The sequence below is a fragment of the Phlebotomus papatasi genome, chromosome 3, assembly GCF_024763615.1.
Source record: "Phlebotomus papatasi isolate M1 chromosome 3, Ppap_2.1, whole genome shotgun sequence".
NCBI classification, from domain to species: Eukaryota; Metazoa; Arthropoda; class Insecta; order Diptera; family Psychodidae; genus Phlebotomus; species Phlebotomus papatasi.
Genome location: NC_077224.1, coordinates 29,009,120 through 29,023,341, shown reverse-complemented (window position 1 = coordinate 29,023,341; position 14,222 = coordinate 29,009,120). Strand labels below are relative to the sequence as shown.

At 38.0% G+C, this 14,222-nt stretch overlaps 1 protein-coding gene across 1 annotated transcript in view; it reads right to left on the bottom strand.

Moving 5' to 3' along the window:
- Positions 1 to 14,222, bottom strand: part of LOC129807467 (sushi, von Willebrand factor type A, EGF and pentraxin domain-containing protein 1) — an 80,018-nt gene that overhangs the window by 25,635 nt on the left and 40,161 nt on the right. The window contains exons 8-10 of the mRNA XM_055856758.1: positions 10,507 to 11,203; positions 4,812 to 9,418; positions 2,038 to 2,449 (exon numbers count right to left, since the gene is read on the bottom strand). Of these exons, the coding sequence (XP_055712733.1) occupies positions 2,038 to 2,449; positions 4,812 to 9,418; positions 10,507 to 11,203 (5,716 nt within the window). The remainder of the gene's footprint in view (positions 1 to 2,037; positions 2,450 to 4,811; positions 9,419 to 10,506; positions 11,204 to 14,222) is intronic.

Here is a 14,222-nt window from a genome sequence, read left to right as displayed (position 1 = left end):
TTTTCAACAGTTTTCCAAAGAGTCAACTTAGCTTTTTTAAAGAACAACAATGACAACGAACTTTTATTATTCTTTGAAATTTCTTGTGAACTTTTTTTTATTTTAATTTTTTTTCTATTTAAAAGTCACACATTTTCATGAGTAACAAGTGTGCGGGCAAGTAAAAAAGTAAATCCGAGAAAGATAAATCATTTATGGGCACATTTCCGATTCATTACTAATTCAGACTAATACGGTTGGATTAGAAATTTCAAGATCTTTCCAAAAAATCCAAATTTATGTAATTCTACTAAAAATTGAGTCCTCTGCAATGGTGCGAATTATCCGATCATAAGGGGAAGGGTAGGCGTCTTCGAATTGAGGCAGCTTTGAAATTGGGAATTTATATCTCCAATTTTTAACTGGGACTTATAAATATATAATTTAGTTTCACAAACCATGTGTGAAGCTAAATTAAATCATGAAAAAGCCCAATTCCTATGAGTCTATGTACGAAATGTTCATGTGGACTAGATGTACAACATCCGAAAATTAATGAAAACGCTAGAGGCTAGAGTCAATTTTTAGATAAACTAAAAATAATTGATTTTGGAAGGCTTGGAGGGGGTATAGAGGAAAATACAAAAAATCCTTTTAGAGATAATGTATACTTATAGGGAAGGAGTGGGTCTCCGAAAACCTAAATTCGATATTTCTTATTGTTGGATTTTAGATAAAAAAAAGAAAAAGACAATTTTTATGTAAAATAGATCAATTTCCGATACTTTACCAACCAAAATATTCAATACCGATTGCGACCAATGCAACCAAGTTCGAAATTTCAAGACTTTTGAAAAAAAAAATACAAATTTCAATTTTTTTTTTTTTGAAAATTAAGCCTTTAGAAATGTTTGACCTTTGACCTTCGTAAATTCAAAATAGAGAATTTGGGATTGAAGGGGTGGGAGTGGTTTCGGAAAAATTACTCGTTAGAGAATGTTTCTTTTAGGCGGGGTCACCGAAGACCAGGAAGTCAATATCTTTTAGCATTTATGCTCCAGAACGGTAAAAGTTGAAAAAAAGCGGATTCTATATATCTCCTTCTTTGAATTTGAGCAATGAAAAATTCCAGGAAATTGATCAAAATTTGAATGGCAAATTCACTTTAGAGGTTCAAAAAGATCTTTGCAAAGGCTTCTTTCAAAAATTTAATATTAAATAAATTCGACTATTTCGATTTTCTAAAAGCTCTTCTAAGACGACATTAAATAGCATAGAATTCAATAAAAACTTGCACAAAATCCAACCAAAAATTCATTTCAAAAGTTTGGTTCTTGTACAATGTTTCATCAGGTAATTCATCATTCAAATTGAAAGATTTAGGGTAAGTGTGGCAAATTCCGGCCAGCTTGCAATTCCGGCCATCTTTTTTCTTCCTCGAATTTCTAGTTTTTAATTTTTAGTTTTTACATACTCTAGAGATTATACAATGCAAAAGAATAACAAAAAAAATTTAGCTTCGACAAACAAGATGACGTGAAAAAGACATTTGAAGAAATCCCGATGGGCAAAGAACTATGAGAATGAAGGTGGCCGAAATAGGGCACAACAGCTATGTCAATATTTTTATTTATTTTAAAATGTATTAATAATGATTTTAGAGTAAATAAAGACGATAAACTGTTTATAAATTTCCAGGCAACACTCCTTAAGAAGAAGTAATAAAAATATTCAATTTGTATTAATATTGCATTTAAAACTTGAAACCTTGGTGCTTGCATGCAACTATGCCGAAATTTCGCACATTTACCCCAGGGCTCTCTAGAAAGTTCATTAGATTCAACAGAAAATCTTTAAACAAGTGTAGGCACACTTTTTAGGTGAAAATACCTTTAAGAAGATGAGCAAAATTTTAGAGTTGTTGAATTATTTTTAATTTTATTCTTAAAAAATGAAAAATTTTATCTAGAGGGAGCCAACCGCCCTTCACTTATCCTCCCTTGATCTACGCCCTTGATCCGGAGAGAAAGTAATTATGAAAAACATTTTAAAACTTACTATTCTGGAAGTTGTCGTCCACCACCGTATTCTGCTTTGGAAGCAATTAAACCTTCTGTGATCAGCATCAATTGTCCAGCTCTACCATCCCAAACTACAGCCACATGATGCCATTGTCCATCATTCACTGTTGCATATTCGCGGAAGGACAAGAAAGCATCCTGAAGATCTGGGAATAGGGAAATTTGAACTCCACTCGAATGTGCCTGAAGAAGCATTCTTCTCTTGGTGGGAACATGTGGTGAATCCACAGCATAGAGTGTGTAGAAAATTCCTGCATCGTCTTTCTGAGAGAACTGTACCCACATAGCAAGTGTCAGACTTTCAGCTCCTCCAGTGTAAAATGGAACAACCTGAGCTGCAGTTGATCTTATAGCATCGCTAAAGTACAGATCATAGTCCACTTGAATGGCTGTAAAGCAAAAAAAAATACATTGGTTACTGTGTTATCTGCATATTAAAATTTTAATATGATTCACATTAATTGTCGCTGGTGAGAGTCCAAATGTGTAATTTGTGTGTTTGAAGCATTTTATATTCAAAATTTGATCTATTTGTTGATAAAAAGGTAGACTTGGCCCGCAAAATTTGATATAAATTGATTTATAGCATTAACTCTTTCGTCTCCTTTGGGACACTGGGTACCCATGGAAAAAAGAATTTTTTTGGACTATTTAGAATCGATAAAAATCCGATTCTTCTGGATAATTACAAACTATAAGGATGTCCAAATCTAGGATATTTTTTGCAGGATCCTAATTAACTCCTGAGTTTAGATATTTTTGGTCAAAAAACGTGAATTTTCGATTTTCTGCTTCCTTGCACATATTGTGACTTTTTTGATATTTCTAGACCAGAATAAGGCAAAAACCTCTCGGGACCAATAAGTATGATAACTAACAATTACAGATTGCATAAATTCGCAAAATATTTTTTTCTTAAATTTTCAAAAAAACTTGTTCAAACTTTATGGGTACTGTCGTCCCCAAAAATCTAGAGGTCAAATGTAAGATTATCCCGCCAATGACCGCCATTTGCTTTTTGACACCAACCTTCCCCATAGCAAAATTCCGCAAAAATTCCAATGGAAAACTTGCGTCCAAATGGCTAAATTCGCTGGAATTTGACGCTAAAATTCCACTAAGTTTTCCTATGGAATTTAAAGCCGAAAATTCCATGGAAATCATAGTGCTCCATGGAATTTACTAGTACGACATGCTGGAATTCCAGCGTTAAATTCCGCGGTATTCCGCGGAAGATTTATATGGAAACTCACACGTGAAACGTCCGCGGGATAAGCTGGAAAAAACATATGGAAATTTCCACTATCTTTCCATAGTGTTTTATATGGATTTTTCCACTAGTTTTCTGAAATGTCAAACAAATAAAATGGTGTTGCGAAAACTTTTAGAATTTGTTTCCAAACCTTCCGCAAACATTTCTAGTGATTCATGTGGCAATTATAATATAATTAATTATGCGATGCTGCGTTTCGTGTAGATAATAATGAAGTGATTACATTAAATAGGTCGCCAACCTAAAATAATGCTGTTTTTATGTTAATTAATATATATTTTCGAAAAAATTATTTTTTTTTACAAAATATTTTTTTATTGCTCAAAGTGTTAATTCGTTATTGCTGATTTAGTATAACATATTATAATCCTCGTAATCTTTGCTATTTCTTTAATATTCGGAAGTAAAATCACGAGGTGCATGTGACAGCTTCATTTTTTCTCCATTTTATTTTGGTGGAAAAATCCACATAAATTCCACGAGCATTTTCATGGATGTATTCTATATGAAAAATCCAGCATAAATCCATTAAATTTTCCTTGGAACGTATTATGGAAAATTCATATGGAATTTTTTAAGGCAAATAGTGGAAAATTCCGAGGATTTTTTCGCTTGTTATTCCTATTCTGCTTTCTTTTGCTATGGGGTTGTAACAAAATTCCAAGCGGGAGCGACATTTTTGCCAATATATGGCGACGATTTTGACATTTGGCAGTGCGGGACGGGAGATTGCTTTCAGAGAAGTTTTTCTTATTTTTCCTAATTTTGGTGAATTCTGATTGTCCAGGAAGTGTTTTTTTTGCTCTTGAGAAAGCTTGTCTGCAATATGTGTCTGCAATAACATCGTGTTGAGAGAAATGTGTTTTAAAGTGTTTTTGTGTGAAATATTTTGAGGAATCTGTTGGCAAGCAGGAACTTGGTGTCTTCTTGACCACTTCCTGGACATCCCACAAGATACTGGTAAATAATTCTTCTTGTTTCAGTGATCAACATTGTAAAGGAGTCATTTGACACGCAAAAATAATTCACAAAATTGATATTATTGGCTTTTGGAAAATTGAAGTTTGTATCCTTTGCGTTCTTTTGGGGACGAGAGTACCCTTGAGTTTTCCAATTTCCCAGAGGCGGAAAAAATTCTTTCTCTACAAAAGTATCATATTTGACCACTAAGACTTACAATAAAGTGAGTTTTACTGAAATTCGTTTGCTGGATATGTTGTGGCCCGGAAAGAGTTAATGCGAAAAATTAATGCGATTTTCTCTTTAATTTTTTAATGTGAAAAATATTCATGCTTTAGGTAAATTCAAACTTATTTCTGCAAGCCAAGTCCACTTCTTTATCAATAAATAGAAAAACCCGAAATATTAAGTGACTCAAAAACACAAATAACATATTTGGACGTTCACAAGCGACAATTAATGTGAATCACATTAAAATTTTAATGTGCAAGTGTGATAACGCCGTTTTAAGGACTTACTCTTTCTACAATCATCTCCAGTGAGATTGAAAGGACACTGGCAGTAGAATCTCTCAGTTAGATCAATACATGTGGCACCTGGAGGGCATGAATTCTCCTTGCAATCTATAATGTCCTTTTCACAGTTCTGTCCTGTGAATCCAGGAGCACAGATACATTGATATCCAGCCCCATTGTCAATGCAAGTGGCACCATTTTGACATACACCTGCCTCACATGCATCAAATTCATACTGACATCCAATGCCAGCGTAATCCATTGGACATGAACAATTGAGACCTGAACCAAAATCACGGCATTTTCCACCGTGCATGCATGGATTTCCGATACATCGTTCTGGAGCAGTTTCACATTGTTTTCCATCTGTTCCACTTGGACAGACACAGAAGAAGTCCTGGAAGAGATCAATGCAGGTGGCATCATTTTGGCATGGTTTCTGACTCGAGCACATTGTAATTTCTTTTTCGCATTTTTCACCACTCCATCCATCAACACATTGGCACTCAAAGCCACCAATTCTATCTCTGCACGTTCCACCATTGAGACAAGGGGCATTTTCGCAGTCATCTATATCAGTTTCGCATGAGGCACCTGTAAATCCTTCACGACACAGACACGTATGCCTATTGTCCAGATCAAGGCATCTTTCTGTGCCCACAGGACTACATGGATCACTGAGACATTCGTCAATTTCTGCTTCACACTGCAATCCCACAAATCCTGGTCGACACTTACACATGAATCCATCTAATTGATCAATACATGTGGCTCCATTTTGGCATGGATCACTCTGACAATCATCAATATGATGCTGACAATTCTTTCCTGTATAACCCGGTTCGCATGTACAGGAATACCCATCTACCAGATCAATGCACTGTCCTGCATTTTCGCATGGACTACTTGCACAGTCATTGATGTTAATATTGCAATTGGGTCCAGTCCAACCAGGATGGCATACACATTCATATGTAAAGAGTCTGTCGACACAAGTGCCATATTTGCAAGGCTCTGAGAGGCACAGATCAATCTTCTCCTGACACCGCTTGCCAGTAAATCCAGGAGGACATGCACAATTGAAGTCATTCACCAAATCTGTGCAATTGGCACCCAAGAGACATGGTCGTTCAGCACAGTCATCAATGTTAACTTCACATCCTGGACCTTCCCAACCCGGCAAACACTCACACTTGTACCGTCCCTGCTGCAGAGCAATGCAAGTGGCACCATTTGAGCAAGGATTGCCAGCAGCTGTACATGGATCAATGGTAATGTCACAATCAACACCTGTATAGCCACTTCTGCACAAACAGGTGTAATTATTATAACCCGGTTCATTCTTGCACATGGCTCTGGCTGGACAAGTGTTATTGCGACAATCCGATACTTCCTCCTGGCAGTTCATTCCTGAATATCCTGCTGGACACTGACAACGATATCCTTGTGGGAGATCAACACAAGTTCCACCATTGAAACATGGCTGAGACGCACATTCGTCAATGTCAACCTCACAGCGTCGTCCACTGAAACCAGCCGGACAGAAACACTGAACACTATGTCCAATGGGAATGCACAATCCACCGTGTTGACAAGTGTTCTCCTGACACGTCACCGGTTTACATTCTTCCCGTCCAGTTGCACCTGGTTTATCAGTTTTCATATTAGTCGGACACTCATTGCAACTCGTTGAACCGGGCATAGCTTGATAGAAGTTGGCTGGACATGGAGTACAGGGTGCAAGTCCAGTGGATGAATAAGTGCCCAAAGCACACTTTGATCGACAACGATCTTTGCCTGAAGCTGCTGGTTGGAATGTAAATGTCGAAGCTGGACACGCTTGACAATCTTTAAAACCTCCTGTTGGCGGTTCACCAGAATACGAATTCCGTGGACACTCGAGACATGGCACAAGTCCCGTTGGTGAATAGGTTCCATAGCCACAGACAGGAATACATGCAGCAATGGCTTTAGAACCTTCTTCTCGCGTATACGTTCCCGGTGGACATCTCAGACAAACACCTTGGCGATCGCGATTTTGATAGAATCCCCGTGGGCACGATGTACATGCCCGTTGACCTTCACCAGCATAAGTTCCAGCCGGACAATGAAGACACCTTGGAACATCATTTGTATCCATATTGAGTACTTCACCAACACTACACGTAAATCCACGTGTGATGGAACTCTTGAGTCCACGAAGTGGTGGACATTGATTACCAATGCTAGATACATTGAGTAGAGGTTCAATGATGGCACTTGCATACGGCACACCAAGATCAAAGATCAAATTGAGCGTTGAGCCACAGAGATCATAGAGTTGTGGCTGTCTCACGGCTGGTATGATCACAAGGATGTAGTCAATTTTGAGAACATTGTCCTCCAGGAGAGTCGGAACGGATCGTACGAAAGACACATTCATATTCACATTTACAGCTGAACAACGTTGCGACAGTACCTGATTCAGATTACCATAGTATTGTGCCATAAGTTCTTGATATTGAGGCAAGCAAGATGGAGCAACAACACCATTAGCTCTGTACGTCATCGTAGCTGTAACATGATAGTCAGCCTGTTGGGTATTTTCTGACACACAATCCGGTACAACGGATGTCGGACGCCAAAGTCGTGAATGTTCGCAGGAGAATGTCTTAACGGGTTCACCGTCTGTGAATCTAAAACCTGGACGACATGTGGCTATACATTCAATACCCTTGTCTCCTGGAAGACAATTAATAGCTCCATTCACCGGTGGTTGAAGTTCCCAATCTACACAAGGTGTTGCCTGAATGGACACTTGGAAATGACATGTGGCCTTATTGTTAAACCTATCCCTGGCTTCAACGGTAACATTTTCAAAAGCTCCAATAGGAATTGTTGCTCTCTCAGGGATAAAAGTCAAATGAACATCTCCTGATTCATCAGATGTCTTAATTCTCTTGCGAGTCTCATTGAAGTTCACCAGGTAATTATCCTGTTTGTCCACCAATTCAATCACATAACTCTGAGGACAAGTCAAAAGTGGCGGTGTGACATCGGGAACTGTGATGTTAATCTCACAGATAGCTACATTGCCATCATAGTCAAATGCCACATACTTCACCACGGTGTCCTGGAAAATGTGAATTGGCGTACGGAAACTCTGTGGTTTCACTTCGAGTCGAGCAATTGATCCAGAATTATCAATGGCCGTGGGTTCTGTGAAATTAATCGGTAAAACTCCCCCATTTTCATCACGCTTTACAATGATCGGTTGCTGTGGACAATTCTGAAATACCGGTGGTTCATTGTCCACACACGGTGAATAGCCATAGTCATAGCCAAGAAGAGGTTCCACCTTAGGCTCTTCGCAACCCATCAGCTCAAATTTGAGACAAGCATTGTCCATATAGCTCACAATACCCAAAATAACAAATCTAGCTTGAACATACTTTGGCAGAGTTATCATGGCTAATTCTCCATAATTTCCAGGATCTCTCATTGTGAGATTAAAATTGGGAAAGTACACAACATAATTCTCATTTTCAGACTGTTTATAGAAGAAACGAATCTCCGTTGGACGTCCAACAATGTCATTGGTCACAACTCCTTTCACCAGAATAGCTTTCACCCGATATACTTTGCCCAGATCAACACTGACATACGTAAAAGCTTCTTGCTTACCACACCATCCAGTCACAGAATTGAGTCGAATATTCCTAGCTTCATAATTTGGCCTTTCCGATGTTGCATTGATGGCACTATCTGGAATCTTTCCAGAAGAAATCCCCAAGGGTTTGATCACTTTACATTCAGGTTCTCGCATACACGTAATAGGTCGTGGATTGATGAGAATATATCCAGGACGAGAACAACCAAATAACACTTCAGACCCTTGCTCATAGCTCCGAGAAATCTGAAGTCCATCACTTGGACGTCCAGGATCCTCACAGACTGGACCTTCACAGCGTAAATCACCAAAATCCCAAATTCCATTAGCTTGACACCTTACCACGTTATCATGCTTGGATGTCTGTCCTGCCAACTTAAAAGTATTTTGGCAGCCGAAAAAGAATGAACTCTGGTACTTTGTATCGACAAATTGACCATATTCAGCACCAGGAGTTGCCATTGGCATTCCACAGTCGACTCTTGGACATGCCGGTGGTGCCCCAGACAGCCAGTAATCCGGCAATCCAGGTTTAGGATCATAGACACATTGACGAAAACCTGAGCTAGCAGTACTCCTAAGTTTTCGTCCAGGAGAACCACAAGTCAATGTTACATTGTCACGGAATTGCACAAGAACACTTTCCTGGTCAGGACGCAATACAGCCAAGCCAGATTGTTTGTCATCTGGCAATGATACACACTTGGCATACATACATTCTGGAACTGAGGCATTCCACTGACCATTTGAGAGACACAGAAGTGAAGCACTACCAGACATAACGTAACCAAAATTACACTGGAATGATACCAAATCTCCAAAATGATGCTGTACTTTCGTTGTCAGGAGTTTTCCATTTTCCGGAGAAGTGAGCGTCGGGCACATCACAGGTACACATGTCTTATTCTTCTGCAGGGAATCTCCATCACGTTCGCCAGTTTCCGATGACTCAATAAGGTACCTGTGCATTAAGTTACATTTGTTAGATAGGGGAGACCGGGGTGGTTTGGGACAGGGGAAGTGTGGGATAAGGCGATTTTTTCATTATTTTTTTTTTTTAAATAAATGGGATTTAACCACTACTCAATCGTAGACAATCTGTAGCTTGTGTGAGCCTCAGGATGCCGAGATTTTTTTTCAGATTTCTCTATAACTACAGGGACAATTAAACTATCAATGTTTTGGGAATCAATAATTCCTTCTCAGAGGATACTCGATCTTTACCCAATCTCGTTAAAAACTATTTTCTTGAAAATTACTCAAACAATATCCTCTACAATTTTTACGAGTTCTCCAGAAAGGGCAAGGCGAGAGATAATTCAAAGAAATAAGGAAAAAACAGGTACCACGCAGTTGTCGTAAAATCAAACAGGAAACCGCCAATGAGTTCAAAACTAAAAGTGTTAAGATAATCTAATCGCCTGAGGAATTTGATGATCATGATTGCAATATTTAGAATAAAAAAAGGAAAGAAAAGTAGATGGAACATAAGAAGAAAATACTTTAAATAATTGATTGACAATAAAATGACTCAACTGTAGAAATAAAATTGATATTAATTTCTAAGTATGAAATAAAAGATGAAATATTTTTATTTCTATCAGAAATATTTTTAATCTAGTATTTAAAATGAATTAATGTGCTCCAATAATGCAAATTATGCGAGAAAAAATGCGTCCCATATTGCCCCATATCGGGGAGGTTTGGGACAAAGCGTCAAGTTAAATGTTTTATCTTCTCCAAGAAAACTAATTTATTTCTAAGTTCTAAGGAGTATTTTTTATAAAGTCAATACTCATACGTATCCTATAGACTGCATAAAATTATGATACACTATCATGATTTTTTGAAATAGTGTCTCAAAGTTAGAACATGAAAAAGTGTCCCAAATCTCCCCGGTCTCCCCTAAGTTAAAAAGACTTGTTTTTGAATAGGATAGAAAGGGTAGGGGGTAATTTGGTGACTTGAATGTTCGCCAAAGAATGTTGACTTGTGGGGGAGGTCGCCGAAAACCGGTAGAACTAAAAAAAAAAACTAAGATGAACTTACCCAGCAGTTCCATTGGCCATGTACAGCTCATATCCTGAATTGCATGCACATTGGTAGTTTCCAGGAGAATTTACGCATTTCTGATCGCATCCACCGTTGTTCTTAGCACACTCATTAATGTCCACACAATCCAAACGAGTACATCCCATAGCTTCAAGGCGCATGCATGGTGATCCAACGTAATCCTGAATACGGAATCTCACGTAACGAGCCTCAATGGGAATGGGTAGATTTAAGATCGACAAAGTAGGTTCGAGTATACGAAATTCAACGGCTGTGCCATCAGGATTGGCATAATCCTTGAAGACATCAGTCAGATCATCTGTATACTGAAGCCGTATGGCAGATGTAAAAGCCACAATTCCATCTGCCCTTTGAACAGACATAGTTCGGAAACCTCGAAGAATAGTTGGTGCCTTAAAGTCAATCAACACCCAATTACTTCCAGGTTCTGTGGATGTTCCACACCATCCGGTTGAGGTCAATCTCAAGAGACTCTTGGAATAGCCATCTTCAGTTGTAGACACTGTAATGCTATCATCGGATATTCCGCCATTGGCTAGACCCAAATCACCAACAGGACGACATTCAGTCGTTGGAGCAAAGCCCTTTTTACATTGGCAATAGAAAGATCCAGCAGTATTCATGCATTCAGTGGAAGCTAAGTCACATTGAGAAGAACTGCATTCATTGATGTCTGTAAGGGAGGAGATCAAGAAGGGAAACTAGAATTTTTGCTTGCTCAAAGTAATTGATTCAAAATTGAATTTCATTGAAAAAAACCAGTGATAGTCCTAGATCAGCTTATGATTATTTTCATTACAAATTCGGATTGTGGAAATTCCAAGGATATTTCAGTAGAAAATTTTCGAGATAAAATTAGATTCTGAAAGTGCACAAAATTCTCTATCTCATTCTGTAATAATCGAAAATATAATCCACTGTAATACACATATAATATAAATAATCTTATCTAATATCTCGTGTATATGGGAAGAACGAGTCCGACGCCAGAAATCCCACTTTTTCCACCTGACGTTATTAGTGATTTTTTCTGAAAATTATAATCTTAAAATTGAAATATTTTGAAATGCTGTTAATCGATCTTCATTTTTTTTAAATGGCATTATTAAATTTATAAATGGTCAAAAGTTCAAGCTGCGCTATAAGATTAGGGGAGACTGGGGCAAAACTTGTCAAAACGCATATTTAATTCTTTCACGAGCTCTGAGAAAACTCAAACTTTTTATAATGAATGAGCATATTCTTATAGGAAATTTACTGCTCTACAACATTGCAGAAGACTATTTTCCTCTATCTCGAAAGAAATGTGATTTTCGAATCATTATCTAAAAGTCGATTTTGTCGAGATTCTCAAAATTGCTGGGGCAAATTTTGTCAGTCTTCGGACAATTTGTGACGTTTTACTCTCGCAAACGTTAAAAATATCAAATAGACATATTTTTATAGGAAATTTATTCCTCTACAACTTTGTCGAAGATAATTTTTCTCTATCTTAACGTGAAATGTGCTTTAATTGAGCTAATCAGTATTGATATTTTCTGTAAGCCAAATATTCTAAAAATAGGGCTCAAAATTTCATTATTTTTTATTTTACATAATCCTTCCTCGAATCCCTTGAAACTTTGTCATTTTAAGAAGTTTTATGAAGGCTATCTATAATAAAAATTTCAAGCCTCAGTCTCTTTCATTTTAGAAAATAGTGAATATTCAGCGCACACTTGACCGATTTGTAAATGTTTGTGCCGAAACAGGTATGAAGGTGAACGTGGGTAAGTCGGAAGTAATGGTGATTTCCCGACAATCTGTGAAATGCACTCTACATGTTAGTGGAGACTCATTGACACAGGTGGAGAAGTTCAAGTATCTCGGGGTGTTATTCACGAGTGATGGTAGGATGGAGGCAGAACTCTCGTCGCGAATCGGTCAGGCTTCTGCAGTAATGAGGGAGCTTGGCAGAAGCGTGTTGAGGAAGGTCGAGCTTAGTCGATCGGCTAAATTATCGGTTTTCAAAGCTGTGTTCATTCCTATTCTCACCTATGGTCATGAGATTTGGGTAATGACCGAAAGGGTAAGATCGCGAGTACAAGCTGCCGAGATGAGGTACCTTCGAGCGGTAAAGGGAATCACTCGTAGAGATCGAGTGAGGAATGTGGCCGTTCGTGAGGAACTAAGAATCGAGGAGCTGCTTCTTCGGGTTGAGAGATCACAACTTCGATGGTATGGACATGTTCAACGCATGAATGAAGAAAGATTCCCCAGAAAAGCTATGCAAGCCATTGTGAGGAGACCTCGGCCTCGAGGCAGACCTAGGACAAGGTGGCTGAATCAAATTCAGAATCTTGCCTTGGAACGCCTCGGGATCGAACCCGAACATCTTCCTGAAGTGGCGGAGGACCGACAGGCGTGGGCTGCTAGATTGGATGTCATGGGCCCGCGACCCCAATAGGGATAAGCGGTTGAAAATGAATGAATGAATGAATTGAAATTTTCGTTTTGACCATTTTTGCCCCAGTCTCCCCTATCGTAAAATGAAAGACTCTGCAAAAGCAGATCTCGTGATAAACCATAAAAAATAGCTTTCAACCCGATTTCATTCAATTTTACTTCAACGGTCGTTCCCAATTGGTCAAGTACGCTAATAAAATATCATCATCTGATTCTAGGGAATTGGCCTCCACGTATCCATCCTTGTTTTCATTATTTCTAAACGACCTTTCGTCTGTCTTGCAAGGCTGTTCGTATCACCTATATGCGGATGACTTGCAGATATACGTGGAGGGCTATCCTTTACAAATCCTTATTGAGCTTTCAAATTCATAAATGAAAACTTATCCAAAATTGAGCAATGGGCGGCTACTAATGGACTTCTCTTGAACCCAGGGCCGCATTTAGAAATGTGGAGGCTCAATGCCCATTTGTGGGGGCTCCAAAAATTTTACGTTTTCCAACACTGCGATAGCTTTAAGATTTTATACAATATAACCCTTTTCAATCCTACAGGTAAATTTATGTTTACTTAAAACTTGTCAGTCAAATTTAGTCAGCAAAAAATTCCAAATGGCCAGTACAAAATAAAACAAAAAAAATGGTCAGTCAAAAATTAAAAAAGGGCAGTAAAAAATTAAAAAGAGCAGTATTTTATTAAAAGCGGTCAGTAAGAAGTGAAACATGATCAGCACAAAATAAAAAGTGATCAGCAAAAAATAAAACATGATCAGATGATCAATAAAAACTAAAAATTGGTCAGTAAAAAATAAAAAAAAATGATCAGTGAAGAATTAAAAATGAGCAGTAAAAAATAAAAAAATGGTCAGTAAAAAATAAATGCTCTAATCGCTAATAGAAATTTAATTTGCAATTTTTTTGTTAATAATTTTTATTTTCTGACTATTATAACCATGGTAGACTTATTAATTTTGGAGGCCCCTAAAATGTGGAGGTCGGTGCGTTTCCTCAGGGAACCCACCTAAATCCGGCACTGCTTGAACCCAAATAAGTCATAGACCCTCATAATTTCCAAAAGATCATATAAACTTTCCTTCATGTCCCCTCCTCCTGTACGAGAAATTATTCCATATGCATATCAGATTAAAAACATTAGTATAGTTTTTAACAAAATCTTCATCTGATCATGTGACCACAATTTGTTAAAAAATTAACTACTCCTCATACACACTCCGATGCTACCGGGA